Raw genomic sequence first — 27,393 nt, 5'->3', positions numbered from 1 at the left:
TTACTTTCGTTTCTTTTTATTTACATGTTAGATGTACAAACATAAAAATATAAACATTAATTTACTCTCTATAACATTTAATGAGTACGTCAGATCTCGTAGCCCTGCAATGAAATGAAACATGAGATGAATTCCCAGAACTTAGCGCTCAGCATTAGCTGCATATCGTATTTCCTAGTGACACATTACTGAACTTTCTGGAGAAAATAATTTCTGCATACCTAAATACCTTTATTACATGTCTGGTGTTGTTCTCAAGGATGCTTTTCAAAAAATACAATATCATGAAAGTTTAAATGAAGTTTTTTTTACATAATATACAACAGAATTAACTGCTTTTCCTGCAACTATGCCCAGAGGAGTGCTTTAAAGGATACAAATAAAATGACATGTACCATAATTACAACAGCAACAATCTTTTTTTTGTTGTTTTTTTTTTGTTTTATTTCTCCACACTAGCATGAGGATGGAGTTACATTTTCTCCCAAATGGTTTGACCCTGAGCTCTGAATGTAAGAATGGAAAAGAATTGTATTGACCTCATCACACTGAGGTTTTTAACTCCTGTATTCTTGAAAAAAGATTCAGCTTTTAATTCATTCGTAGCAAAATTTTCTTGGGACACCAATCGCTCTTTCTCAGCCATCGTGGAGCTGCGTTCTCGTCTTCGTTCACACACAAAGTCCTCAAACCGCTAAGATTCAAGAAAATATGGATATTTATCCAGTATGAATTATCAGATTTGAGTGCCACATTCCATGGAAAGTCCTCCACTTATTATTTCTAAGGACGTAAAAACCGCAGAACTTTGGAGCGCAGAAACCGAATGAAAGATTTGGGGAACATTTCTCTTGACTCCTGAGCAGTGTAGTTAAAAAAGTTTTGTGGATGAGCGAGAACATCAAACAGACACTTCATGAGCTTCTTGTCCTGTGGAGGAAAATTTCAAAATACATTTAATTTTTACATAAAAATGCAGTTGATTGTGAAATTGGCATTCCTTTAGAATTAAATATAAAATAAAATTATATTTATACCAGTAATTCGAATTAATCTGTTTGTAATATAGTTAAAACAATTAAATGTTTAATCTAAAATGTAAATAAAACAACTTTTTCGGTTGTTTCACATGGCGTCCACAAGGTGGCAGTGTGACCTTTTTGATTTCTTTTTAAATAGATTTCTTTTTTTAGAATTAGCTTCAGCATTAGCTTCATTTCAACATTTTATTCCAACAAAGTAGTTTTTCCTGCGTTAACCAAAAAAAATTTGCCACATTTTGTACACCCCTCTGATAGAATAATAAGAAATAAAAAATAGACCACAGAAATGATTATGCCCCTAGAAATTTGGAAAATAACTAATTAAATATTAGTCTTTTCTCTTGATTTTGTTTGGTTTTTTTATTGTTTTGTTCTATTTTAGAAAAAACCTGCAAACCAATCAAATCCTACAGGAGAGGGGGTACAAAAGTTTGCACTACATTGAAATTAACTTAGCTTGTATTTCACCCGATGTCCACGTGGGGGCAGTGTGACATAATTGTTAAAAAAAAACCCTTACTTGAACATAAACATAAACGTGCCCCATAAACTATTCCCTTCATCCTACCTTTAAAATTTCCTGATGATTTTCAGAGGCGTACAATCTCCCGTCCCTTACAATGTCCTCTATCAGCTCCTGGTAGTCCTCTGGAACCAGAAAACAAAACCAAATTTCAGAAGGAGAACACACCAGGGTCAGGGATGTAGAACATCTACATGTTTCCATTAATGCTCACCGTCATACGTTACGTAGGGAACCTGAAAACCTTTGCCGCTGTTCCCTTCATTAGACCTGAACTGGATCCACAGCTTCTTCGAGCGTGAGGTGAAGGCAATTGGCCGCTCGTACGTTTGACACGTCTCGTATGTTGTCACTGAGTTCGGTAGAGCTGATGAGGCAGAAACCAAAACGTTTGCCTCACATGCACACATTCCTGAGGGTTCTCGCTAAGGTTCCATCTTCTCTACTTCTCACGCATGAAAAAAAGTTTTACTTACGGCTCTTACGCATGACTAAATAATCTCCACACTCGTCCTCCATGGGGAGAAAAATCTCCGGGACAACGATGAGGATCCTGCGCTTGGGTGGAGGATTGATGATCCACGTACACTCCACGTTAGCCGGATAATCGCCGGGGTAGTTGGGCGACTCGATGAATCCTGTATAATCTCCTAGTTCTCCTCCACAGTGCCTGTCTGTGGAACATGAGAAAAAAAAACAGAGGAACATTACTGCTGAGGCCAAGGTTTCTTTTCTACCAGAAGCTGTGATGAGAAGCAGATCAGTTTCTGTTTGAAAGCTACTCGCCAGTGATATACGCTATATGCAAATAGATATCGCAGTAAAGCTGATCACGTTGCTTTTGGAGTTTTACCACAAATAAAATGTAGATTAGGATTCAAAGTATGTTGTGTATGAAAGTATGTTTACCACAAAGTTCACACTGTAGTGCTATGATTTCCTTTTGAACTGAGAGTCTAGAGTGGAAGAACTCAAGTGTCTTGCACAAAGACCTGACCTCAACCTGGCAAAATATATTTGGGATGAACATCTTCATCGAAATCTAAGTACCCAATCTCACTAATGCCCTTGTCGTTAAATTTTCAGAGCCAGAATCTAGCGGAAAGTCCTCCCTGAAGAGTGGAGAAAAGAGGAAAGGAGGAATAACGGCATACTAATACCCATGTTTTTTGTAAGTGGGTCTTCAAGAATGGCATAGGGATATATAGGGGTGCACATACTATTGGCCATATTGCGTATAGCATGTCATTTTCTCCGACAAAGTTCGGTAATACAGTCATAAATGTATTTTTTGGCAATGATATTAATAGATGAATTTGATTAGATTTTAATGTGTGATTTATTGATCGATCAACCTGAACTACACAGGCGCTTAACAAACGTTATTTTTATTGTCCAGATCACAAAAACAATCGCGATTTTATTTTGTATTGTTATTCATTCCACTGACTTTCATTCCCTATTTAATGATGCGCAACTGAATCTTTTTCAATGCGGGTGTGACTTCAACCAAGCACATTTGAATACATCATGAATATTAAGTAACATGTAAACTGTCTTTCATTAAAAAGTGGACGTTACAGGTTCAAGCCTTATACTCCTAAATGATGCACATAAAATAATAAGTTGTGCATCAGCCAGATAGGTGCAGAGTTTTAAGAGTTTGCAGGAGTGTCAATACACTTTTGAGTGTGTAAGGTAGGTGGTGTGGCCCTAAAAAATCTAGAATGGTCTGGAAAATTTTATTTTATTTTCCAAAAACATGACATTTTTGCTCAAAATTATTTGTATTTTCATGTGCATTATATTTTGTTATATATTATAGTTTTAATTAAAATCCTTGCTGTTTAGATCCTCCTCATACACACTCATATTTATTTATTTGTTAAAAGGGGGGTTCGCCACGTACTTTTGCACTGAGTGATGCTGGTGGATCCGTCAAAGTCTGTGGTGGTGTTTCCTGGACAGGACACGCAGAAGTTCTGTCCAAATTCCACCTGGTAGGATCCCAGTGGACAGCGGATGCAGCGGTGAGTGCTGGTGTTGTAGTAATGCCCAGGAGAACACTGCACTGTACGCAGATCCGAACACACACATGCACACACACACACACAAACACACACACCAATTTTAGTCTATTACTCTTGTAATAATATGCTTATTATTCAATTAGCTTACTATTCTTTCTGAAATTCTACAAAATATTAAGATTTTGTGAGAAGCCTAACATTAATTTTTATATGATACAATTATTATTTAAAAAAATAAATAAATAAATAAAAAAGAGAGAGCTCAGTTCTAGTAAGTTCTCATACCCAAGTAGAAATATTAGCACATTTTAAAAGATTAATCCAATAACTTTTTGAATGAATTTAAAATTTTTAATTTCAGCCTGATATTGAAGTTCTTATATCTTTATGCATGTTCATGTGTTTTTACACGTCTCCACACTGCAGTATTCAATGACGTGTGTCAATGATTAATAAATGGCATGCGTGTGCTGAACTATCTCATGTCCTCACCTTTTGTCTCACAGGCCTGAAAGGAGACAGCACCCTCATGCCTTGTCACCAGATTCCCACCACAAGGCAGACAGGAAGTGCGTCCTATCTCCGGCTGGTACGAGCCTCTGGGACACGGACGGCACGGAAGGAAGCCACCATGAGAGAAGTGTCCAGGAGAGCACTGACCTGAAGCAAGATCCACATGGGAACATGATCGCATTAAAGCCCTTTCACTTAAACTGTTAGAAAGCAGACTGTACAGGTTCATTATCTCTCCCTCTCTCTATCTCACACACATACACACACACACACGCCTATGTTTTGTCTATCGGTGGAAAAGCAGGAGACCGGAGATGTGTTGTAGCAGCTCAGATAACACACGAATACAGCAAGGAGTGTGAGCAATACACACACACACACACACACACACACACACAGCTGAGATTTTGATCAAAACAGGTAGGTTTTTGCAGACAATAAACAGGATGTAAGTAGGAAAATACTTTCAGAGTCTTTAAAAGATTTAGATTTCTGATAAAATGTTGAAAACAACTTTTCCCAAACAACGGGGGTTTAGGTCAGAAGAAAAAAACAAAACTACAAATGAGAATTATAAAATAGTTTGAATACTGAAAATGTATCTTTATGACATTATTTAAAAAATATATATATATATTTGTATGTCTATTACCGTTATAGCATAAACATATTTAAAATAAATGATTTAACAACTATTTTTAAATAGTTTCATTGTTTTCTTTATATAGCATCACTTTGCTTTGTTCCAGAATGCTTGAAATGTTTGACAATTTATATCGGATAACTTTTTATATTTCTCTATTCTTTTTATGATCATATTTGTTTTGTATAATGATCCCAAATAAGAAATGCGGAGATTCTTAAAAGTTATTATAAATTACTATAGGTAATATTAGACATTTATATTTATAAATATATATAAAATATAATTTTATATTTTATATATATTCTAACAACCTTAGAATAGAATATAAAATAAATATGATCAAATTTGCTGAATTTAATAGATTTTATTGTAACTTTAGATAAAGTCTTTAAACAAAAAAAAGCTTGATATTTTAAATTAATTAAATGTGTGAGAATTATTATAGTATTCTTTTGTTTTAATAGATGTCTGGAAATGTAATCTAATTTCTATTTATTGAAAGTATACTCCTCCTTTATAAAAGTATTCAAATAAGCAAAATTTGTATAAATTATGTTGATTGATTTTGATAAATGGAATGTTAAAGAGAGAAATATTTAAATGCATTGTCTCACCTCCACACTCTGCGACGCTCCGGGCTCCACTGGTTCTCGTGGTCGCTCTGCCTCTCGGCCCTGGACACATCTCACACATCAACTGTCCTTCCTCATCTTGGTATGTTCCAGCAGGACAGGAGACACATTTCCTCTGCTCACTGTCGTGGTACGATCCGACGCCACAGTTCACTGAGCGAAAAAAAACCGAGTTAAATCTACCATTACATCAAAACCTGCACACATGCGATCACATCATACACACCGCAGTTCAGTGCACACATGCTCCAAGGCAGAGTGTGTGTGTGTGTGTGTGTGTGTGTGTGTGTGTGTGTGTGTGTGTGTGTGTGTGTGTGTTTTATCCTGCTTTCCTCACCAGAACTCATAAAGGCTGATTACAGGGACACCAGCAAAGCCTTTTTTTAATGTTTGCTTTTAAGGACAAAATTATACCAAGTAATTTACAGCAACAGCTTCCAAAGCAAGATGAAATGGACGGTCTCTGAGGAGACGCTGCAATGGATTAGAAAATCAAAAAGTCCGTTATGTCTTTGTGAAGATCTGAAATTAAAAATTCTCACTTTGCCAAAAATTACCAAACAGTCAAAAACAAAAAAAAACCCTTTAAATATAACTTTTTTTATATAAATAAAAAAGTGTGCTTAAATGATTCATACTGTTTAATGTAACATTATATAATAATAATAATAATAATAATAATAATAATGATAATATTGGATCTGACTATGATATGTAGACATTTTAATACACACACTACCGCTATGTATGTGTGTGTGTGTGTGTGTGTGTGTGTGTGTGTGTGTGTGTGTGTGTGTATATATATATATATATATATATATATATATATATATATATATATATATATATATATATATGTTAAATATATAATACTAATTGTATTGAAAAAGCAATTTCTTAGGAACAAGTAAGTTTATTATTCTACACACAGGTTATGATTATCTTGATTGTTTGGGGTCACTTTAGCTACAAAGCCTCAGCAAATTGCTTAAATTTACTTTTTCTAAAACTCTCAAGTTACTTTTTTCTTTGCTTTTGTTTCTCTTGAATGACCGTGAAGAGCCGTCATAGCATTGTCTCTGCCCGGGCTTTTATTTGAGCTCCAGAGCTAAAGGACAGGAGGAAAAGAGGAAGATTGAGAAAATACTGAGAGAAAGAAAGCAAGAGTGAGAGGGAAAAAAAGAGAGAGAAACCTTGAAGCCTTTCAAATGCAAAGTGGGTGATTGTATTGAGTCCTCGAACTGACGGCCAGAAAGAGGTTTAAAGGACCTTTCACCTCTATTCAAGTCCCCTGGACTCGAGGCTATTTGATGACATCGGAAAACACTGTGCTATCACAGCGGTAAGGAGCTGAACCCAATAAAAGAGGTCAGGATTGTGAATCCCCCCTATTGAGTGAGGTCCAATCGCTTTCCTGCGCTCTTCAGAAAAAAAAAAAGCCCAAACAGCTGATGCTAATTGATTCCCATGGTGTTGCTGAAGTCAATTTTCTCAAGCAGTTCACAGGCCGGGGTCACACCGTGTCCCGCTTTTCCTAAGAAGGAATTTGGCACTTTAACCGGTTGCTTGAATAAACAGCACGGCTCGAACGTCTCTCTTATGAAAACAAACACGACGCAACGATCGGAGTAAATTTATGCATTGACGCAAAATCGAGCGGCCAAAAACGAGCTGCTCTTTTATTATTTCTAAGAGTTTACACACAGCTGTCTGGGTAAAGTCTTTTAACACTTCTGGCTGAAAACCGGATCGCGGGCATGCATCAAGCTTTTAAAGAGCCAAAAGCAACACAAGTGGAATGCGTATCTGCTTTTCCAACACTAAGACATGCCATGAAATCTGCATGTAGCATGATTCCAACAAACTGATTTCTTTCTTTTTTTTTTTTTTTTACAGATACTATGTAAATGGAAGTGGAAAAGAAGAGTTAGATCAGTGCCATGCATTTCCAAAGCCCTGACTAATGAGTCTTAATAAACCCCCTCTTCTCCCCCAGTGAAAATCTGTACTGATATGAAGATCTCTCTCTCTCTCTCTCTCTTTGCACAGCAATTACATAGCAAATCTAATGCAAAATATTTAATAAAAATAAGACAAAATTAACTGAAATACTAATAGAGATTAAAAGTAAAAAATTGAACAATGTCCATAAATTAAAAGCAATAAAAAGGGTGATTTTTTAAATATATATATATATATATATATATATATATATATATATATATATATATATATATATATATATATATGAGAGAGAGAGGGAGAGAGAGATAAAGAGAGTGAATAATAAAAAAAGACAAAATATGTAAATTGCAGAAATCTCTCTCTCTCTCTCTCTCTCTCTCTCTCACACAAACTTCCCCCTTCCTCAATCTGTTCTGGGGTTTACAATAGAGCGGGCAAACTGAAAAGGCTAAACTACACTTAGTGCAGGCGAGCGCCGGTGGGGGAGGTGACAAAAGAGAGGAAAAATATAGCTCCTTTTTAGAGTTGGGAGTTAAAGCTTTCCTTTGAGCCGCCTCTTGGAAATTGTACGTCTGCGCCTCTTGAAGTCATCCTCCCGCCTGCCTATTGATGCTCTGGGCTTGTCAAGTGAGAGGGAAAACGCTGTGACACACACACCATCACGCCATCTGCGGAGTGAGTACGCGGGCCGGCCAACACAAACGTGCCACATGAAAGTGCTGACATCACGCCCGAGCTCAGAATGGAGTGTCAGAAACTTTAACGGGGGCTCTGCTCTGAGACTGGAAACGATCAGCATAAAAAGCTGCTTTTGGATCGAATAAAGCGACTAATAGCTCTAACACTTGCAGTTTCCCCTTAGAAGAAAGACTCAATCTAATGACACAGAAAAGAGCTCTAAAAAGACTATATATGCTGTACATCGATCAGTAATAGCCAATTCATTAATGACCCAGACATCCTGTTTACCCAGTGTGTGAAAAGAAAGCAGCACTCTGATGCACTTTAAACTTTACTGCCAAACAAAATAATCCTGGCTATGAAGTGAAACTCCACACTCATCCCGTGTAGTGTTGACACAAACTCTTTTAAAGGCTAATGGACCTCTCTGACCTTATGATGGTACCATAAAAGAGGCTCTCAGGCTTTGACACGTCCACATAAACAGCCTGGACCACGTTAGTTACAGCATTTAACCCAAAAACTGTGCAGAGGTTTGGGACTTTTTTCCACTGATACAGTGGATACAGTATAGAGTGTACTAGAAGTATGATTTTAACACCGGTGCACTAGTCTGAGTGTGGTTCTTTCCTTTATTATGGAATTTAATATAAAGCCAAATTTGTGTAAAGCCCATATGTGATATTAAGGGAGGCTTTAGGCCACCCACATGCTTACTGCGCTGTTTTTTCCATGTTTGCATCAGCAGTGGGTGGAAAGTTAATAATGTTCTCTCTCTCTCTCAATCTGATGAGCTGTTTCTATAGAAACAAATATATATTAGAACAAGTGCATAAATGTTACCCACTTTCCTGACCAATCAAATCCAAGCATTCACCAGTCCTGTGGTATACACAACTTTAATTTAGTCAACTGTTCCATTAAACACTACATTTTTTTAGCAAGTCTCACTGAATCAGCTGGTTAGACAAAGTTTCTCCTCCATGTTAAACTTAAAAACGATGTCAAAATCTCTCTAAAATGACAGTGACCTCTTCAGGCACAACACGGTCAGGTCTTGAGATGTTTTCCCTTTCTTCAAACACGGTCATTGAACCTGCACATGTGCATGACCTGGTGTAAAGTGACTAACAGAGTAAAGTATAGATTTTCAGCCAAAACAAGAACTTAAAGAAGTTCTTCAAAAAACGTATGGCTCAGGACCACATTTTGCTTGAACAGTTCTGCATTTAAGTAATCATCACTGAACAGAAGACCTCAACAATGATGGAACTGTAATTGATGAACATGCTGTGCCACCAGATGAAAATGGGTTCCTTTTTGAGTCTGGTTCTTCTCAAGATTTCTTCCTCACACCATTTCCGAGAGTTTGTCCTTGTCAAAGTCACCACTGGTTTGCTCATAAGGAATAAACTTATAAGAAATATTCCAACCTCATAACCTCTTTATCTTTGTAAAGCTTCTTTGTGACGATATCCATTGTTTCAATGACATTACAAATACAAAGAAACCTGCACTGAATTGAATTATCATTATAAATGTAAATATAAGTCTATGGTCACTCCAACCTAATGCTGTTACCAGCATTACTGCTACAGTGCACTTTGGGTGTAGAAATGAAGACCTGTGGCATCAGACTGTCCTGAGAGTGGTCAAGACATCATTAAAAAAATAAGTGTGAAAATTTTTAGTTTCACAGATTAAACATGAGGTTTATAAAAATGTCTAAACTGTTTGTACTGGTTTATTTATCTGAATGAATACTTAAACATTATGTAAAGCTGTGAACAGGGTTTCTGAAATCCTTCAAGCTGTTTTCATTTGGGGTTTTTAGGTTTCTTTTTTGGTTTCACCTTTATTTTTTTCTAGTTTGCTTCAGCACTGAGTTTAAGATTAAGATTGAACCCAACATTCGACAGCAAAGATGAAAGAGAATAATTTGTCTGAAGTGATATATATATACATACTTAATTATCTTAGTGAGTTTTACACTGATAGATGGTTAAAAGTGAAGCTGGTTATATAATGCTTTGTTGATCTTTGAACTATCCTCAAGAGATCAAACACTTTACATGCAGAGTGAACATAAAGATGACTGAGAGACGCCGACTGTTTTGTGATAGAAACACAACAGGCTTTTGAACACCGGGATTTAAAGCTTTTGCTCGTCATGTGGATGGAGGTATGAGAACAATAAGAGGAGATTTAAGAAAAGGATAGAGCCTCACCACACTTCCGGTCACGCATCACTTGTCCAGGGCCGCAGGGTTCAGGCCCGTCTGCAGGCCGCGCCACTTTCTTAGTGAGTTCATACTCCGAGCTGCCGAAGTGCAGGTGGAACTGCTCTCTGTTAATGGACTTGCGAAGAGTTCGGATGGTCTTCTTCAGACGTTTTTCTGAACGCCGCTTCACACAGGCCATATCACAACCCTCTGCTGACAAAAAAACTGGATAAACACACAGAAAAATATACATACACACACACCTACAGCGTGCATTTCATTCTACTCTCTCTAGCAATACACACCCAGACGTGATCCAAACCAAACTAAACAGGAGATACTTTCACTGTCTGACTTGTGTTTAGTAAGACAGAAGGAAGCAACACTTATAGGCAAAGAGGCAAGAAAGCAGGAGAGGGTGTTTAAAGCGTTTGAGCGCTGCAGCGAAACCAACCTGTTACCTCCTCTGGGTTGACATCAAGCTCAAACAGGGCCGTAATGGATGAGCTCTCGTCCTCCATCGCTTTACGGCCGTGACGATTCCTCTGCCGCTGACTTGAGGAGTTACAGTGAAGCCTCACAAAGCTGAACTGCATGTTCTCCGTAGCCAAGGCCTTTTTATCTACGAAACAAAAAAAAAAAAAAGAACATCCATTAATAAGAAAAAAGCAATCATGGAGCTCATAAAGATGAGAAACAGGAGAAAACGTATACATTTCCTCTGTATTTTTTTGGTGCTGTTTTTAAATAAAGAATGTAGTTGTTAATGTTGTAGAACATCCACAGAACGTTATAGCAGCTATACACCCTCATCAGTTCTCTCACCAGTCTCTCGGTTTTCTGTTTTTTTGGGGGAAAAAAGTGTAAAATCTTCTGTCCAAACAATTTTAGGAATCCTCTTTACCTTTAACTGTGATGACACTGGAGATTCCTTCCATAAATTACAGAAACCTCTCTTTACAGAACACCGTCTCATTTATGGATTAAACACACTTTTTTGTTTCAAATTGCCTCATTTTTTTATCAACTATTTATATATTTATATTCATAATAATTTATTATTAACAAGCTTTAATTTTGAGTTAAGAAAAATAATCCACACCTTCTGACCAATCGCAATCCAGAACTCATAGACCAAAATACCCTAAGATTCATCCTTTCTGAATCCAGGACTATTTAGCTTTCACACACCATCCACAGCCACAGTAAAGAAAACAAGCAGGTTTTTTGTCTCTCTATAGAGACATCCAGAGATTATTTTTTGTTCTGTGAGTGTTACCTGACAGCACCATGCCGAAGCTCTCTGTGAGTTTTTCCGGACTTCTTTTCAGACTGCATTTTCCCTGACCCCATTTAAACGTGGCTGTGGTTTTGATCCTGTGAGTGCAAGAAGAGTCTGGACCGGAAAGAAAATATAAAAGATATTGTAAAATATTTGAAATGCATTAAAACACTTTCACAACACATTTATACTTTTACAAACAGTTAGGAAATAAAAAGATTAATTATATATAATTATATAATGCATATATATATATATATATATATATATATATATATATATATATATATATATATATATATATATATATATAATGTACACTATAAGGTTAATTAGAAATAAATAAAGATAAACAATGTACGAATATATTGGGTCACATGTGCTTCTTCTTCAAACTGTACCCATAATGTTGGAGGCACACAATTGTATATAAAATGTCTTTGGATGTGGTAGCATGAAATTGTCCCTTCATTTGAACTAAAAGACCCAAACTATTTTCCAGCATGATAATACACAGACAGTTGTCTGAAGAAGATGTGGTTTACAAGGACTAGAGTGCAAGATCCTGAGTGGCCTACTATAGAGATCTGACCTCATCCTTATTAAAGCCATTAAATTCTTCTTAAAAATAAATCTTAGACACAAACACATCAGGATGTTTGGTATAAAACTGAGGAGCAAATATAAATTGATATAAATTCCAAAGGCAGATCTGTGATGCTTTGGAGCTCTTGCACAGATTGATAACAACATGATCAGTTTATTAATGGGATTTGACTGCATACCCTACTGGTAACTAATACAGAACCCTTGTTTTTATGATATCTATTTAAAATCAAGGATCTCATTGTGAAAGCAATCCCACAGAGATGATAGGGAAACTGGTGCAAGTGTGGACATGCCTGAGTAGTGAGGCCTACAGTCGCCCCGCTGTCCTCCTCCAGATGATCCAGGCAGCGGCAGACCACAGGTCACGGTGTAAGAATCCTCAGCGCCTGCATATGCAACACACCGGAGCGAGAGAGACGCGGGAGATGCTTGAGTGCAACAGGATCTGAAGCGAAAGCTTGTAAAGCAAGCCGAGTGTATGAAGCGTGCACTCACCGCTGCTGATGTTCACTTGAGACTGACAGGTGAGGAAGCAGTGTTCAGCTCCTCCATGTTTACTGCAGTTCAGTGTCGGTCTCACCGAAACTAACGACACTGAAGAACCACCGGATTCTGGATGTTCAAGATCAAAACATACTCACAGATAAATTCACTACAGGATGCATGACAGACCGACACAATCAGAGAACCCACAGAAACTCGTATAGTTGAGTGCAAATGTTTGCATACCCTTAGGACAGGAAATGTCATTTATGGCAATGTTGAAATTAACACATTGTGTAGGAATATTAAAAGATTATTTATTATTTTCCAGGAAGTGATTAATCACAAGAGGCAGGTGGATCAAAGGTTGATACGAGGAAAAACTGAATATGAAACAAATAAACCACCTCCTTTTTTTTCTTTTTTGAATCCAGGATTCCGATATCATTAGGGATACAATTTATTTGCATTCAGCGTATAGGAATTAGAAACAAAAGCAAGACATTTAGTTTGAATTTAGTTGGAAATGTTTAAGAAGAAAGGGAAGAAGAGCGAGACAGAAAAATACAACCAAGAAGCTTAAAAGTATCTCCTGTTTCCAGCTCCCATTATAAATAAATGTGCTCACTTGTCCCGAGTTTAATGACAGCTTACCGATGCAGTCCTTCTTGTTCCAGTGCAGTCTGTATCCTGCCCTGCAGTGACACTGAAATCCTCCCATGGTGTTTTCACAGATGTGTCCACAGCCTCCGTTGTTCATGCTGCACTCATTAATGTCTGACAACAAGGAGCAAAATTCAATACGCTCATCATCATTTTAACATTTTAAGCCCAACCCATGTACATATATCTTCATAAATTCAACTATTAACCTATATTTTAATCCTCACAACACCTAACATCCTGCAGTTTAACTATTAATGGAAGAAAAAATAAGTTTACAATGCAAAATCAAATCCTTCATCATCTACATTATGTAGATATATATTTGTGGACACCTGACCATAAAATTCGTATGTGCTTTTCTAACATCTCATTACACATTTAGTCCCCATTTGCTGTTATAATAACCACTTTTGTGGAAAGGTGTTCCACTAGATCTTGGACTGTGGTTGTGGAAATTTGTGCTCAAGACACTCAAGAGGGTTAATAGGCCTTGGATGCAGTCAGATCCAATATGTTCCAAAATATGGTCGAGGTCAGAGCTCTATAGCAAGACACACAAGATCTTCCACTCCAACCCAAGTAAACCATATTTTGCACATGGCCAAAATCATGCTGGAACAGATTTGGGTCTCCTAGTTCAAAGAAAAATGATAATGCTTCCACAGCTAAAGACATCCTGTACAATTGTGTGCTTCCAACTTTGTGGTAACTTTGGGAGAAAATCCACATATGGACTTCCAAATACTTTTGTCCATGTAGTGTAAATCTTCTAAAGCCCTGTTTAGACAGGTTTTCCCTGTCAAGATGTGTAATGTAATCATTCTTTATGTATATCTGGAATTTATGTACATATCTGTCTGGAATAGGTTATGGTGTATTTTATGGTGTATTTTATTTTATAAAGTATTTAATAATCCAGAAATTGCGCTCTCTTCTCTCTCAAAGCCTCAAAAATATCTCACTTATACAACTGAGCAATTGAGGTTTAAGAGCCTTGCTCAAGATCTGTGTTGCTGGGATTAGAACTCATGACCTTCTGATTAGAAGTTAAACATCATAACCACTGAGCTATCACCTGTTCATGTGACCTGCTAATGATTGAGCATCAATAAATATTAGAACATTCATTGTGTATTAACACGAGGTGTGTGTTAGGACCGAAGCTAATCCCGTCAGAACAGTACTAAAGACAACAATGCACAAACACAATGACATAAAAAACCTGATTTGATTTCTTCTTACACTTTTAACACCTCAGAACATCTTTTCTCTGTACTGGCGATAATTAAGAAGGGCTGATCTGGAACCCTAAAGGGGAACATTCTATCTAGAACCCTGTAACAGTACGTTTTCCCTGTCAACCCATGAGTGTTTATCTGAAATGATATTTCTATTACATAAGTGAGAACAGGAACAAAATGCTTCATAGATGGTGATCTATATTTTGATCATATAAATCAAATTTAATCAAATAAAGAACTTATATGGTAAATTGCTTCCATGCAATTGTATTTCAGAACAATACAACACTTAGGGATGTCCTCCTACAAAAAAAATCATCAAATCATCATGGCCACAGTAACTCCGCTTGGTCAGGATTAGCTTCTTGTTTCTAACTCTGTTATTCAGTGATTAAGTGAAGTCAGCGCTGCAGTTAGCGCTTATTATAATCTCCAAATGTGAAACATAAACACGCAATCATTCACGAGAAGCCAGGCGTACCTCCGCAGTGTGTAAGCCCGTAGAGCGTGTATCCCTTATTACACACACACTCAAAGCTTCCAGGGGAGTTCACGCAAGTCTGGTCACACGTCCTCTCAAAGAAGCACTCGTCAATATCTATAATTAAGAAAAAAAACCTATATATAAATATACAGCTACATAATATGTACACATAGACACAATGTAATTATGCCCATCTGTCTAGCTGGTGTGTGCTCATTTTCAGCTTCAACATCAAATATCGAATATGAAAGAAAAATCGACACCGTGGTTAATAATAACAGGGAGACGCACATTCCAACGAGGGCGGAGTCTGTGAGCTTTACCAAGAAAAAAAGGCTTCCTAAAGAAAGGCTGAGTTAAGGATCTTCAAAGAAATCCTGCAAGTCGCTACGGGCACGCTTCAAGATACGTTCTTATCTGCCAGCCCAGCTACACACACACAACTAGAAAGAGAGGAACAGAAGCCTAACCCTGGCAGGAGCGCTCATCCGTCAGCAGTTTGAAGCCTTTGCGGCAGTTACACTCGAAGCTGCCAATGGTGTTCCTACAGAAGTGGTCACAGCCTCCGTTGTGAAACTTGCACTCGTCGATATCTACAAACACAAACACACATACAAACAAGCACCTTATCTGTGATGAACATTTTCATTTACATTCGCAGTGTACTACAAAAACTGACATATTAGCAAATAAATACATGAAAAGCTATCGAATATTTCTTATTTTTAGATTGTAAGACCATTTAGTTTATTTTTCTGACACATTTGCTTATTTTAAGATTGATTTATACTAACAATAGATCAATTCTATTTCTAACTAGAAATAAATGCTTGCAATAAGAAAAATATTCTATATGCTCAAACCTGAACTGAGTAAAATATCTAGAAATAATCAATAAAAAAAAAAATATATATATCATATATTGTGCACCCTTGATCACTACACCCATATGTGCCTCTTCCCCTGACTGTTACCACAGCATCAGCATCACACACTTATATGGAATAATATTTATGTTTTCTGAATGTGATTTTTTGAAAGAGAATAGGGGTGTGATGCTCAGGGGTGCACATACTTTAGAAATATAATAATGTTTTTAATAAAAAAAACTATTCTGTTCGCACCTTCGCAGCTCTTTCCGTCTGGTTGGAGAGTAAAACCCACGGGGCAGCTGCAGCGAACGCCAGTGGATGTGTCCTTACACATACTGTCACAGCCGCCGTTATTTACAGCACAGGTCTCTAAAAAACAACAACAGCAACACACACACACACACACACAGTGTATTAACCTAATAAAATTCATTATACTTATTTATCTTTCTTAATTGTAACATAGCAGCTTTAAATCTGGGTATAGATTTACATTTAGATTTCTTTCTAATAAAAAACTCGTAGTTTACTCTGATGAGGAAGAACTTTCTAAGACGTCATGAGGAGCAAACCTCAAGAGTAACCAAACTCTTCCTCTACCAAGGGATCATTCCTCTTCTAGAACTAAATAGTGGAGGGTCCGGCAGTGTTCCGTGTGTTACAGGATTTTCAGCATGAGCATCAGGGTCATTTTTGATGTGAGTAAAATTTAAGTCTGTAAAATCAAAATAAAGTTATCCACTGTTCCTTGAATGTGACTTGGGTGTAATCATTAGGATATCTAAACAAGAACATCCACGATCATCTTAGAGGAAACCATGAGGTTTCAATCCACAGCATTCTTGTAACAAACTTCAACAGAGAGTGATTCATAAACACTTCCATTTATGAGTCCCAAACTTTAAAATGATTTATCCACTTATAGGAGTCTACTGAGCTGAATTTATTGTAAAGCCAATATATCTAAACCAAATGCAAAAGGTTGCGCACCCTTGGTTTAAAACGATGCAAAAAAATTAAACGAATTCATAAGTGCATAAATACAATACTATTTTTGTTTTTACAATTCTTTATTACTTATCTGGTATATTTATAATTTTCCTTCACTGGTAGAATTTAAATGCTACTGTGTTTTGTTTTTATACACTTTTTCGGTTTTATTATATTTATATTGCTTCTATAAGTTGTTTTTTTGTGTGTTGTCTTTATATGACACTTGACATCAATAAATTCCATAAATGTATTGTAACCAGTGAATAAAACCCTGTGATCAGATAATAGAAAAGTCTGAAAGTGATATTTCTGAATGTCTCCTGTTGTCTGGATTACATTTTTGTTCATTTCTGATTGTTTTTTATTTTTCTTCCGTTCTCTTTCTTCACATGATCTTGTTTTGTTGTTACTAAATGCCACTCTCTTTAAACACTTATATATCTTTCGATCTCTTTTGCTGCCTTAGTGATAAGATCGATATGTTTTTAAAGTGTGTGAGGGCTGCTTGTTGTTCCTGCAAACTCGACTGCTGGAGCCTGCATGTCTTAGTAACTGCATAAACATGTCAGGTGTGATACTGAATAATTTTATAGTATAATGAGAAATAAATTCTAATAAATGAATTACATTCTACACAATATATGTCTGAGTATGAGGGGCGCATATGTTTGAGCGTGTTTATAAAAATCCCTGCTGACTGGTTGTTGTCAAATTCAGGCTGTGTGTTAATCAGAAGCCGTTCATAATATGAGCATGGAATTGCTCAGGCGAGACATGCGCATACAGTAAAAACCTCCCCACAGCAACACATGTGAAATTTACCACACGATTACCAGAAGGGATTTTACAGCATCGAGATCTGAGGTGAGAAAGCGTGGATTCTCAGTCATTTCACAGTTTGCTTCCAGGCCTGCAGGAATGTAGCAGAGCAGCCGGGGGGGAAAAAGTGCCAAAAAGCTTTACACTTGGATTAAATGCAAACTCTACACCACTCCTTAAAAGATTGAGAAAGGAAAAAACAGATATGGTTGTTATGGAATTATTTTTTTTACCCATCAGGAGTCTGCGCTTGACGCGTTTGTCCACCTCGGCGAGGGACGTGGCATTATGGTCAGAGCTGCGGTGGACACGTCATCTCTTTCTGCCATGACAAAAGTAGGTGTCAGAAGAAAGATTAAGAACGGATGTGATATACAGTAGCTCATTCACTGGGACATATACAGTGCATGTTCCACTTATAATGAACCAATTAAACAGAAAAAAACATTATTTCTCTATAAAATACATGGTAACTTCTTCAGTCTCCAGTCTCCAGTGTCAGTGGACATCTATAGGACAGTATGAAGCTGGGTTCATTTTATGTGAGAATAAACAGAGGCTGATGTGGGAACAAGTGTTTATCTGTGCTATAACGTAAATGAGTATAGAGAAATTATTGAACAATAAATGTATTTGTAACTACATTTAAAAGAAATATTGTGTCGGTTCTAATACATAAAAATACAAACTGTTGAATAATTGTTCTGCAGTAAAAAGAATGAAACACTTGAGGAAACGCATGAAGTGTTTATTAACTATATAGTGGTTAACAGACTGTTTGAGACATATCTTTGCTTTACGAATATATGAATTTTCTCTATGAATGTAACTACTGCTAGCTTATCCCACGGGCCCATATTTGGTCCTCGTTTTATTCAAATTCAGCACCATGTTGTAGTTACAGTTTAAAAAAAAAGGCCTCAGAAAATCACTCTGTATTCCTCCCCCTGAGACACATCTTTTTTTTTTTTTACTTTTGAGTAAAGATTTCCTCAAAAAAAAAAAAAAGTCCTTTGAAAATAACTCAACATACAGCCATTATTGTCTAAATAACAACAAAAGTGAGTACACCTCTCAAGTGAACATGTCAAAAGTGTATCCAAAGTGTCAATATTTTGTGTGAGCTCCAGCGTTATCTAGAACTATTCCTCCTGGGCATGGAATTCACCAGAGCTGCACAGGTTGTTGCTGGGATCCTATTCCACTCCTCTATAATGATATCACAAAGCTGCTGCTTTGGCCACTCCATTACCTTTACCTTCGGCTTTCTCAGCAAGGCAGTTGTCATTTTGGCGGTGTATCTGGGGTCGTTACCATGTCGTTCAGCCCAGTTTCTGAAGAGAGGACATCATGTTTTGCTTCAGAATGTCACAGTACATGTTGGAATCCATGGGTACCTTAATGAACCGCAGCTCCCCAGTACCAGCAGCACTCATGCAGCCCCAGACCATGATGCTACCACCACCATGCTTGACTGTAGGCAAGACACTATTTTCTTGGTACTCCTCACCAGGGCATCGCCACACATGCTGGAAACCATCTGAGCCCAACAAGTTTATCTTAGTCTCATCAGATTGTCTTCAGCAAACTGTTTGCAGGCTTTCTTGTGAGCCAGCTTCAAAAGAGGCTTCCTTCTGGGATGACGGCCAGGCAAACCGACTTGTTGCAGTGTGTGGCGTATGGTCTGAGCACTGACAAGCGGACCTTCTGCTTCTGCAACCTCTAAAGCAAAGATGGCAGCACTCATGCGTCTGTTTTTTAAAGCCAGCTTCTGTACCTGACGCATGAGGACACAACTTCTTTGATCGACCCTTGCAGGGTCTGTTCCGAGTGGAACCCGTCTTGGAAAGCAACAATTCTAATTCTTAAACAATTCTAATTCTTAAATATTTAGAGAGTCTTTTCCATGAGGTGCGATGCTGAACATCCAGTGGTCAGTATGAGAGAAATGTACTCAAAGCACCACATGTTAACTGCTCTTATACAAGATACACACATTTGTATGGTCCTGTCAAGCAGACAACAACATGAACATGATGAAAATGACATGTGGCTTTGCATGGTTACACGACATACAGCTGTTATCATTTAGGGTTTACTCACTTTTATTGCCAGTTATTTTGACAGTAATGGCTGTATGTTCAGTTATTTTCATAGGACAGGAAATCTATACTGCTATACAAACTGCACAATGACTGCTCGTTGACTACAATGACTAATATATACATATTTTAGAGCTGTCAACTGAATAAAATATTTAATTGTGATTTATCGCATGATTGCCATGAGTTAACTCACGATTAATTGCAACTTAATCGCACATTTTTAACTGTTGTAACTGTACCTTAAATAAATTTTTGATACTCTAATCAACATGGGCATGGACTAATATGGATGCTTTATACAAATGTTTGTTTTTTTAGTGAAATCATACTTGCATAGAGCACGAAGACAAAATATCCTTGTAAATGTTTTAAAGTAATTATGGTGTTTAAAATTATGTAAATTATCAGGACACCAAACAGAACTTTTGCTATGTTTCCACACGGACGGTTTTAATTGCCGGAAGTGTGCTTCATGGCAGATTTTGTTGCTTGCTTTGAGAATTGGCACATCAGTAAAACAAATGTTTTTTACTTTTTTATATATATATTTGAGTTAAGAAAGGACATCATGAAGAAATGTGTGTTGCGTTGAAGGTTTTTGTTTCGCCTCTTTTATATATTTTTATTTAGATACATATATCTATATCTATATATCTATCTACAGTGGAACCTCTGTTCACGGTAGCCTGGTGTACGTATCGTTTACTATATGGAAAAAATATTTTGTAAAATTTTGTCACATTATACGTATGGAGCTTTATTAAATGAACGCGATGGGACGTCGGTTCTTTGTGTGTGCTTCCCAACTCAGCGACAACAGTTATAAATAAAAAAAAAAAGAAAAGTTTAAAAGAAAAGTGATTTGAGTGAAAAACTGAGAGTGATAAAAAAAAATCGTAGACTAAGTGAAGATAGTGAAAGCCTTCAGGACATCATATTGGAAGGCGATTCCCCTCCTTCCCAGCAGAAAATCTTATCCTCCACTCACAAATCTATCTCCCTCACACCACCATTGACTCTCCTCCAAGAGAAACATCACTTTTTTCTTTTCATTTAAGATTATTATTGTTACAATATACAGTAATACAGCAAAAATCACTTTTGAATGTATTGTTATACTATATTACTGTATATTGTAATAAATTTTCAATTTAATATGAATATTTTCTGGGTCCTGGAACATGTATGTGTATGTGTGTGTGCACATAAATACATATAATTTTTTTTTGTATATAATACAACCAAAACAAATTCTTTCTGATTCTGAAAACTGTATGATGAGGGACTTACAGACAAAACAATCAGCACAACCTGAACATCCTGCAGCTTGTAGTTTATGACTTGGTCATGTTGCAATAAAGCATGTACTGTGTGAAATAAATCCAAATCAACTCCAGTGTTTAGTGTAGTGAATCTTAGACCTCCCTGACAGCATAAACTTATTATGATCTCTTCTATGTGCGAGGCAGATAACGAGGAGAAAGCTAAAGAATGCAGGCGATGCTGGTGGAGTGAAAGACAGAGATGGAGATGAAGCAATGATAAATATGGACCTCACACACACACACACACACAATTATAATGAGCAGACAGTCAGTAGGCTCCAGCTGTTCCTCCTCACTATCTGATATGTGTGTGTGTGTTTGTGATCACTATCACTTGTTTGCTTTGGAGTTTAGTAGAAATAAAGATCATTGTTGTGCAGCCACATTTTGAGAAACACGTTCACGGCTACGTACCTACACATGAGCGACCGTCGGACTGAAGCGTGTACCTGGCGTGACACCTGCACACCGGCCCGAGTTCTGTGTCCTCACACACATGGTGACACCCTCCATTACCGTGGATACAGGTCACTAGGCAACGAGAAGGCAGATAGAGACAGATGCTGAGGTGCATTTCTATTCAAGTATTTCTCAACAATTCCTTCACTGTTATTTTTATAATAATGTTTGGGGGACGTGTGATAGAATTTTTTTTCACTCCCATAAATGTTACTTTTAACTCTCAACTTTTCACAAAACAAGGTGCATGTGAATGTTTATTTGCAAAAACTTAGCAATTCACATAAAACCATGTGTACTGGGATAAAACTCCCGATACGTACAGATGCAACCACGCTGGTTCTTAGCGAGCTCGAACCCTGGACGGCACTCACACGAAACTCCACCTTTGGGTGTCTCTCTGCAGATGTGGGCGCAGCCGTGCTCTTTGTTCATGCAGCTCAGACCTTCTGTGAGGAAGAGGAGCGGTTAAACGCAAAAGAAGCATGATAGAAAGGTTCAAACTAGAACTGAACTAAATGTAAAAATAATTCTGTGAGTTGAAAGAACCCTGAAAATCTCTAAAATGTTTCTTCCCATTAAATGTGAAAATTGGATGTCTAAAAATAAACATTTTACATTATATACAGAACATGAAATATACATGATTAAAAAATATGTCATAAGGCAAATATAAACAGCATAGTAAGGATATGCAATGGAATGTAAGCTTTAAAAACCCTTTGGGATTTAAAAGTAAATGCATCATTTGTAGCTTAGAAACTGTGTAAGCTGTGACCTAAAAATTAATCTTAAAGGGTACACAATTTATATGATAGGTGTAAGTTGTATAAATGCCTTGTTTATGATATGAACACGAATATTAAATGTATAAAACTGGAAACAAATGTCAATCCATTGATACATAATGGGAAATTTTTCAAAATATTTCTGAACAAACAATCAATGTAATTTGTATTTCTAATTTTAAAGCAAATCGGGAAACGAAAAATAAAACAGTGTTTCTGTTTTCATAAGTTAATTGACATTATTAATTCAAAATAATGCATAAATGTAATCCATGTAAAATCCATTTATAGAAGTTCTTTCAACCTCTGTTAAGAAACCAGACACGAAAAAATAAACTAAATAAAAATAAAAACTCCAGAGAAAGTCATGCGTTGCTCAGAGCACTGGTTCGTAAATTTTCTCTCTCCCCATTCATCTGAATTTAAAAGAGTGCTTTGTTTTGCACACATCTGCAGTGTGTTGAGGTATGATCTGCCAGATTAATAGCAATCAGGGAGTAATTAGCAACAGACACACGCACACAGACACACAAACAAACATATATCCTGATCCATCTGTCCCTTTACACATGTGAGTATGTGTGTGTGTGTGTGTGTGTGTGTGTGTGTGTGTGTGTGTGTGTGTGTGTGTGTATATGTGTAACTCTTTTCAAATCCAGTGCTATTTATTCGGCTGCCCTCTGACCTGCCGTGAGCGAGAGTATCAGGTCGGCTTTCCTCATTCACACTGAACCCCGTGCTGGACGTGTTAATAGGATTTGGCGAGTTTGCCCGGAGAAACTCAATGGGGTGGAAAACTTTGCAGTTCGTTTTACAGAGGGGTGAGGGGGTGTGGTGGGGCTTTTGTTTGGCCAGAAGTGAGAAAGTGACAATGCTTGAGGCTGAGAAGCTCCATAAAAAGGTGCTTTATTCTGATCTACGAGCCAAGTGTCGCAGTTAGTGACTCATTTTGTTTCACATAACGTACAGACCTTTTTTCTCCCCCCACAGCAGTTTGTGGATAATGAACCAGAAGGAAAAAGAGAGCACAAAGTTTAAAGCTGTCACTCTCTATTCTGCTGTCAATCAAGCGCTCATATGTGCCGACGTTTACGAATTAGCCCGGGTTCTCCCTCGACCTCGGACCTGACACAGCCCAGAGACACGTTTCACAAACACACAGACACTCTAATACACAAAAAACGTGTTTCAGAGGTTTATCTTACTTATCATTGTAGCAGTGCTAGTAAACAAAGTCTATAGCACTTTCGAATTCTCAAGGATTGTGATTGAGCAGAAGATGTTGATTCATTCTCTCTTACAGCGGCACTGACAGTAATGCAGGTTTGTATCAATGCGCTTGTTCTGGTAATCTTTTATTACTATAGTAACAGCTCATTCACAGAATTGTATTTAGTAAATGATGTTTAGGAACTGGATTACAATAGAAGGAGTCTCCAGTAACAGTCAAGGTCTGATTCTGGTCTTTTTTCTCTGTAACGTGCAGAACAAGCAGCATTTTTTCTTTAATTAACTTTAAGACAGAGAAAGAGAGTCTGGTGAGAGAACAAAAGTTCATTGTTGCTATAACTTTATCTTTAACTTAAATATACACAGAAAAAGCATCTGTGTTAGAAACTAAAAACTCGGCTTTATCACTCTTTAAAAAAAAAGAGAGTGTGCCGCTTAAACATCCCTCCATCACTACTTAACTGAAATGGTAGCATGCCGTCGAGAAGCGACGTGTGAAGCTACTCACCCAATGAGCGATGGATGCATGTGTGCTGATTGTCACTCAGGAAGAATCCGTGCTTGCAGCGGCACTCGTAACTCCCCATGGTGTTGACACACACATGCTGACAGCCGCCATTGTTGAAAAGACACTCGTCCACGTCTAACAGTAAAGTGTGCACAGTACACATTAAGCACATAAAACTCCAAACTTAATATATTTACCTAAAACCTAAACAAATTACATACAGAGAATTCATCATATACAATTAAAAAATTATATCCTGTAAAAAGCGTTTTTCCCCCCAAATTTACATTTATACACAAAAAAAAAATTCCCATCACTCATAACTGATCTCAATATATCTCTACATAAACCTGATTGTTACCGAGGCAGTTGTGTCCATCGTGTGCCAAATGAAATCCATCGTAACAGGTGCAGCGGTAATTTCCCGGGATGTTGTTACACTCGTGTACGCAGCCACCGTTGAATTCCGAATCGCATTCATCAATGTCTATGAAAACAGGACACGAGTTATTAAAGGTGCCCTCTGTATAACGGAATCCCAAAAATATTTTCTGCTCCTGAAATTGACTGTCTCTAGAGCTTCTGAGCTCCGCCTCTTTTCCTTAAAAGGCAACTCACAACAAACCATGAAACACATTACAATCAAATCCTATGGCATTTAAATTCTGATTTCTATTTTAAAGTCACTTTCACATTTATGTCTGTATAGGATTTATTTATTATTTACCATTCAATGTCATAATTATGATGGTCCAATTCCAAAGTATATTAACACTCAAACTTATTCTATATCCCAACCTAACTGGGTTTGCATGTCTGAACATCATCTCAATAGGAGTATTTAACATCACTATTGATCACACTGGTTCCATAAAGCATCACTGAAATGCCCTTGATCTGGTACTACTAAAATAAAGTAATCTCTTTAAAAAAAAAATAAAAAAAGACAATTATGATCTCTTGCTCTGAGGTTTTCTAGCCAGCTTCCATTATTTCCTGTATTACTTCAGAAGTTGCATTTGACTATTAGACGTGAACATCACAAGTTCATTCAATCTAATAAACACCATTTATTTCCTGCTGGATGTTTTAAACAGATAATGAAAACCTAAAAACCCTGCTAAACCCTGTACTGTTTTTTTCAATGTAATCTGCACTGGTGTATTCCCATGGATCTCGACAGGTTATTTCTTACATTCTGTTTGTCGTATGTTATGTCTGTGGGTTGTGTCTAAGGTTGTGGATCACATGTGGTATCTACTGGATAGCATTAGGAGCCCTCATTAAGCGTCATCTTGGGTTTGATGATTAGGCACTGATTTAATAATGTACACAAACTATGGGATGGAAACCATCTGGTAATGGGTTAAACGGATAACAATTGAAGGTTTGTAATGGTACTTGAAGTGGAAACCATTAACATTTCTGTAAAGGTTTCTATTTTTAAAAAATCTACAGGAGACAGGGGAAAAAAAGTGCAAAAATAGTAAATGATAAACCTTCACAATGACTCCCGTCTCCTTTAAAGCCGGATTTGCACGTGCACTTGTAGGAAGTCTGCGTGTTTTGACAAATGGCGTCAATGTGACAGGCATCGCTTCCCTCAGAGCACTGATCCACATCTGCAGCAGCAAAACACACCATCGTGAGGCGCGCGCACATGCGCCCACACACACACACACACACACACATACAAACAAACACAAAAGCTGACGTTAAAGTTTCATTTGAAAATAAAGTAAAATAAAAAGTGACACAAATATAGATGTAAATCAGTGCATTAAGAAAACAAAGTGCTGAATGGCGAGAGAGAGAGAGAGAGAGAGAGAGAGAGAGAGAGAGAAAGGGGATGAATGAAGAACTGTAGAGTCGCTTACCGGCGTCCCGGAGCAGCGCAGCGCTTTTCCTCTCGCCGTGTAACAGCAGCACAAACAAACACAAGTGCAGCGCGACACTACCGGATGCCATGTTGTTCAATTTCACTCTCAGAGGCTAGTGGGATTCAAATGCATTGACAAAAAGTAATACAAATAAAATAAAAACACCAACAAAACACGTGTTTATCCCGATCTGGAGAGGAGCGCGAGCGTCCGCCTCATCTTCGTACCGCACTGGAAATGAGCTCGAGCAGAGAGAGGCGCGCGTGTGTGTGTGTGTGTGTGTGTGTGTGTCGGGGGGAGGGGGTTGTCAGATCTTCACCGCCTCTTTTCTCACAATAAACGGTACTGAAACGGTACCTTTCCTTGTCACTTGACTGGAACCATAGACAACACACCTTTCTATCTCTCCCCTGCTAAAGCGGATCATTCTGTCCATCAAGAGCTTAATAAAGGTGTAAAGTGTCAGTCCGCCTCTCTCTCTCTCTCTCTCTCTCTCTCTCTCTCTCGATAGATAGATAGATATTTATATATAATATAAATGTATATCTATATATTTATTATCTATCTATCTATCTATCTATCTATCTATCTATCTATCTATCTATCTATCTATCTATCTATCTATCTATTAAACTAACTAACTGGTCGGTTTACATTGTTCTGCATGGTTAGGATCCACTGTTGGAGTAATTAATGGAAATAGGGTTGTTTTTTTTAATGCTTCTACAATTTTCCTAACAAGGTTCCTGGCCGTTAAATAATCTAAAACCCACTAACATTTTTCTTTTGCTGGAATATTTCGTGTATATAGACGAGTTATTTTCTCTACAGAAATGAACATACTCACTCAGCTGAACTTTCCTTCATGGCTGAACTTAAACAGGGACATGTTCTGGGCCTTCAGTCAATCTTTGGCCTAAGAAAGTGCATGCTGTGTAGCATTTTTCAAATGTGCACCTTAGAATACTTGCAAAAATAGATATTATGAACGTTTTAAGAGATAATATACAAAGTAAAAAAAAAAATCAATCCGTAAAGATACCACCCCAGCAAATGTGAGAATGTATTTAGAGTGGATTTAGTATGTATTTAGGGTGATTTTTACTAATATTATTTTATGTTTTATTACATTACAATCATTATATTTGGAATATTTTATAGTATTGGGATTAGAAGAAAATTGTAAATCTTCATATTTAAATTTTAAATATAGTACAATATTCATTAACGTTGAGGCTAAATATTTGCTTATATTACCATACAGCTACATTGCGCCATCTACAGGCCTTACACTGTAAGGCTTGGACTGTAATGACTAAATACCCTAACACTGCTCGAATGCATCTGTATCTTCATTTAGAGTGTTTTGAAGGTGTTTGCTACGGGTTTTATCT

At 37.2% G+C, this 27,393-nt stretch overlaps 1 protein-coding gene across 1 annotated transcript; it reads right to left on the bottom strand.

The window, feature by feature from the left end:
- Window positions 1–26,282, bottom strand: scube2 (signal peptide, CUB domain, EGF-like 2). Its single transcript, XM_046857939.1, is given in 24 exon segments — window positions 1–930; window positions 1,612–1,691; window positions 1,781–1,933; window positions 2,043–2,240; window positions 3,476–3,637; window positions 4,089–4,256; window positions 5,370–5,540; window positions 10,262–10,465; window positions 10,710–10,877; window positions 11,535–11,651; window positions 12,440–12,532; window positions 12,642–12,758; window positions 13,284–13,406; window positions 15,018–15,134; window positions 15,491–15,613; window positions 16,145–16,261; window positions 17,938–18,000; window positions 18,003–18,026; window positions 21,549–21,665; window positions 21,917–22,042; window positions 24,120–24,254; window positions 24,481–24,606; window positions 25,619–25,741; window positions 25,997–26,282. Coding segments are annotated over 24 exon segments (3,063 nt in total). The 5' UTR covers window positions 26,088–26,282; the 3' UTR covers window positions 1–783.
- Between the last annotated feature and the right edge of the window lie 1,111 nt (window positions 26,283–27,393).

Source organism: Silurus meridionalis, chromosome 9, assembly GCF_014805685.1.
Source record: "Silurus meridionalis isolate SWU-2019-XX chromosome 9, ASM1480568v1, whole genome shotgun sequence".
Taxonomy (NCBI): Eukaryota; Metazoa; Chordata; class Actinopteri; order Siluriformes; family Siluridae; genus Silurus; species Silurus meridionalis.
Note: the sequence above shows the minus strand (reverse complement) of the source record. Positions and strands in the feature narration are given on the sequence as shown.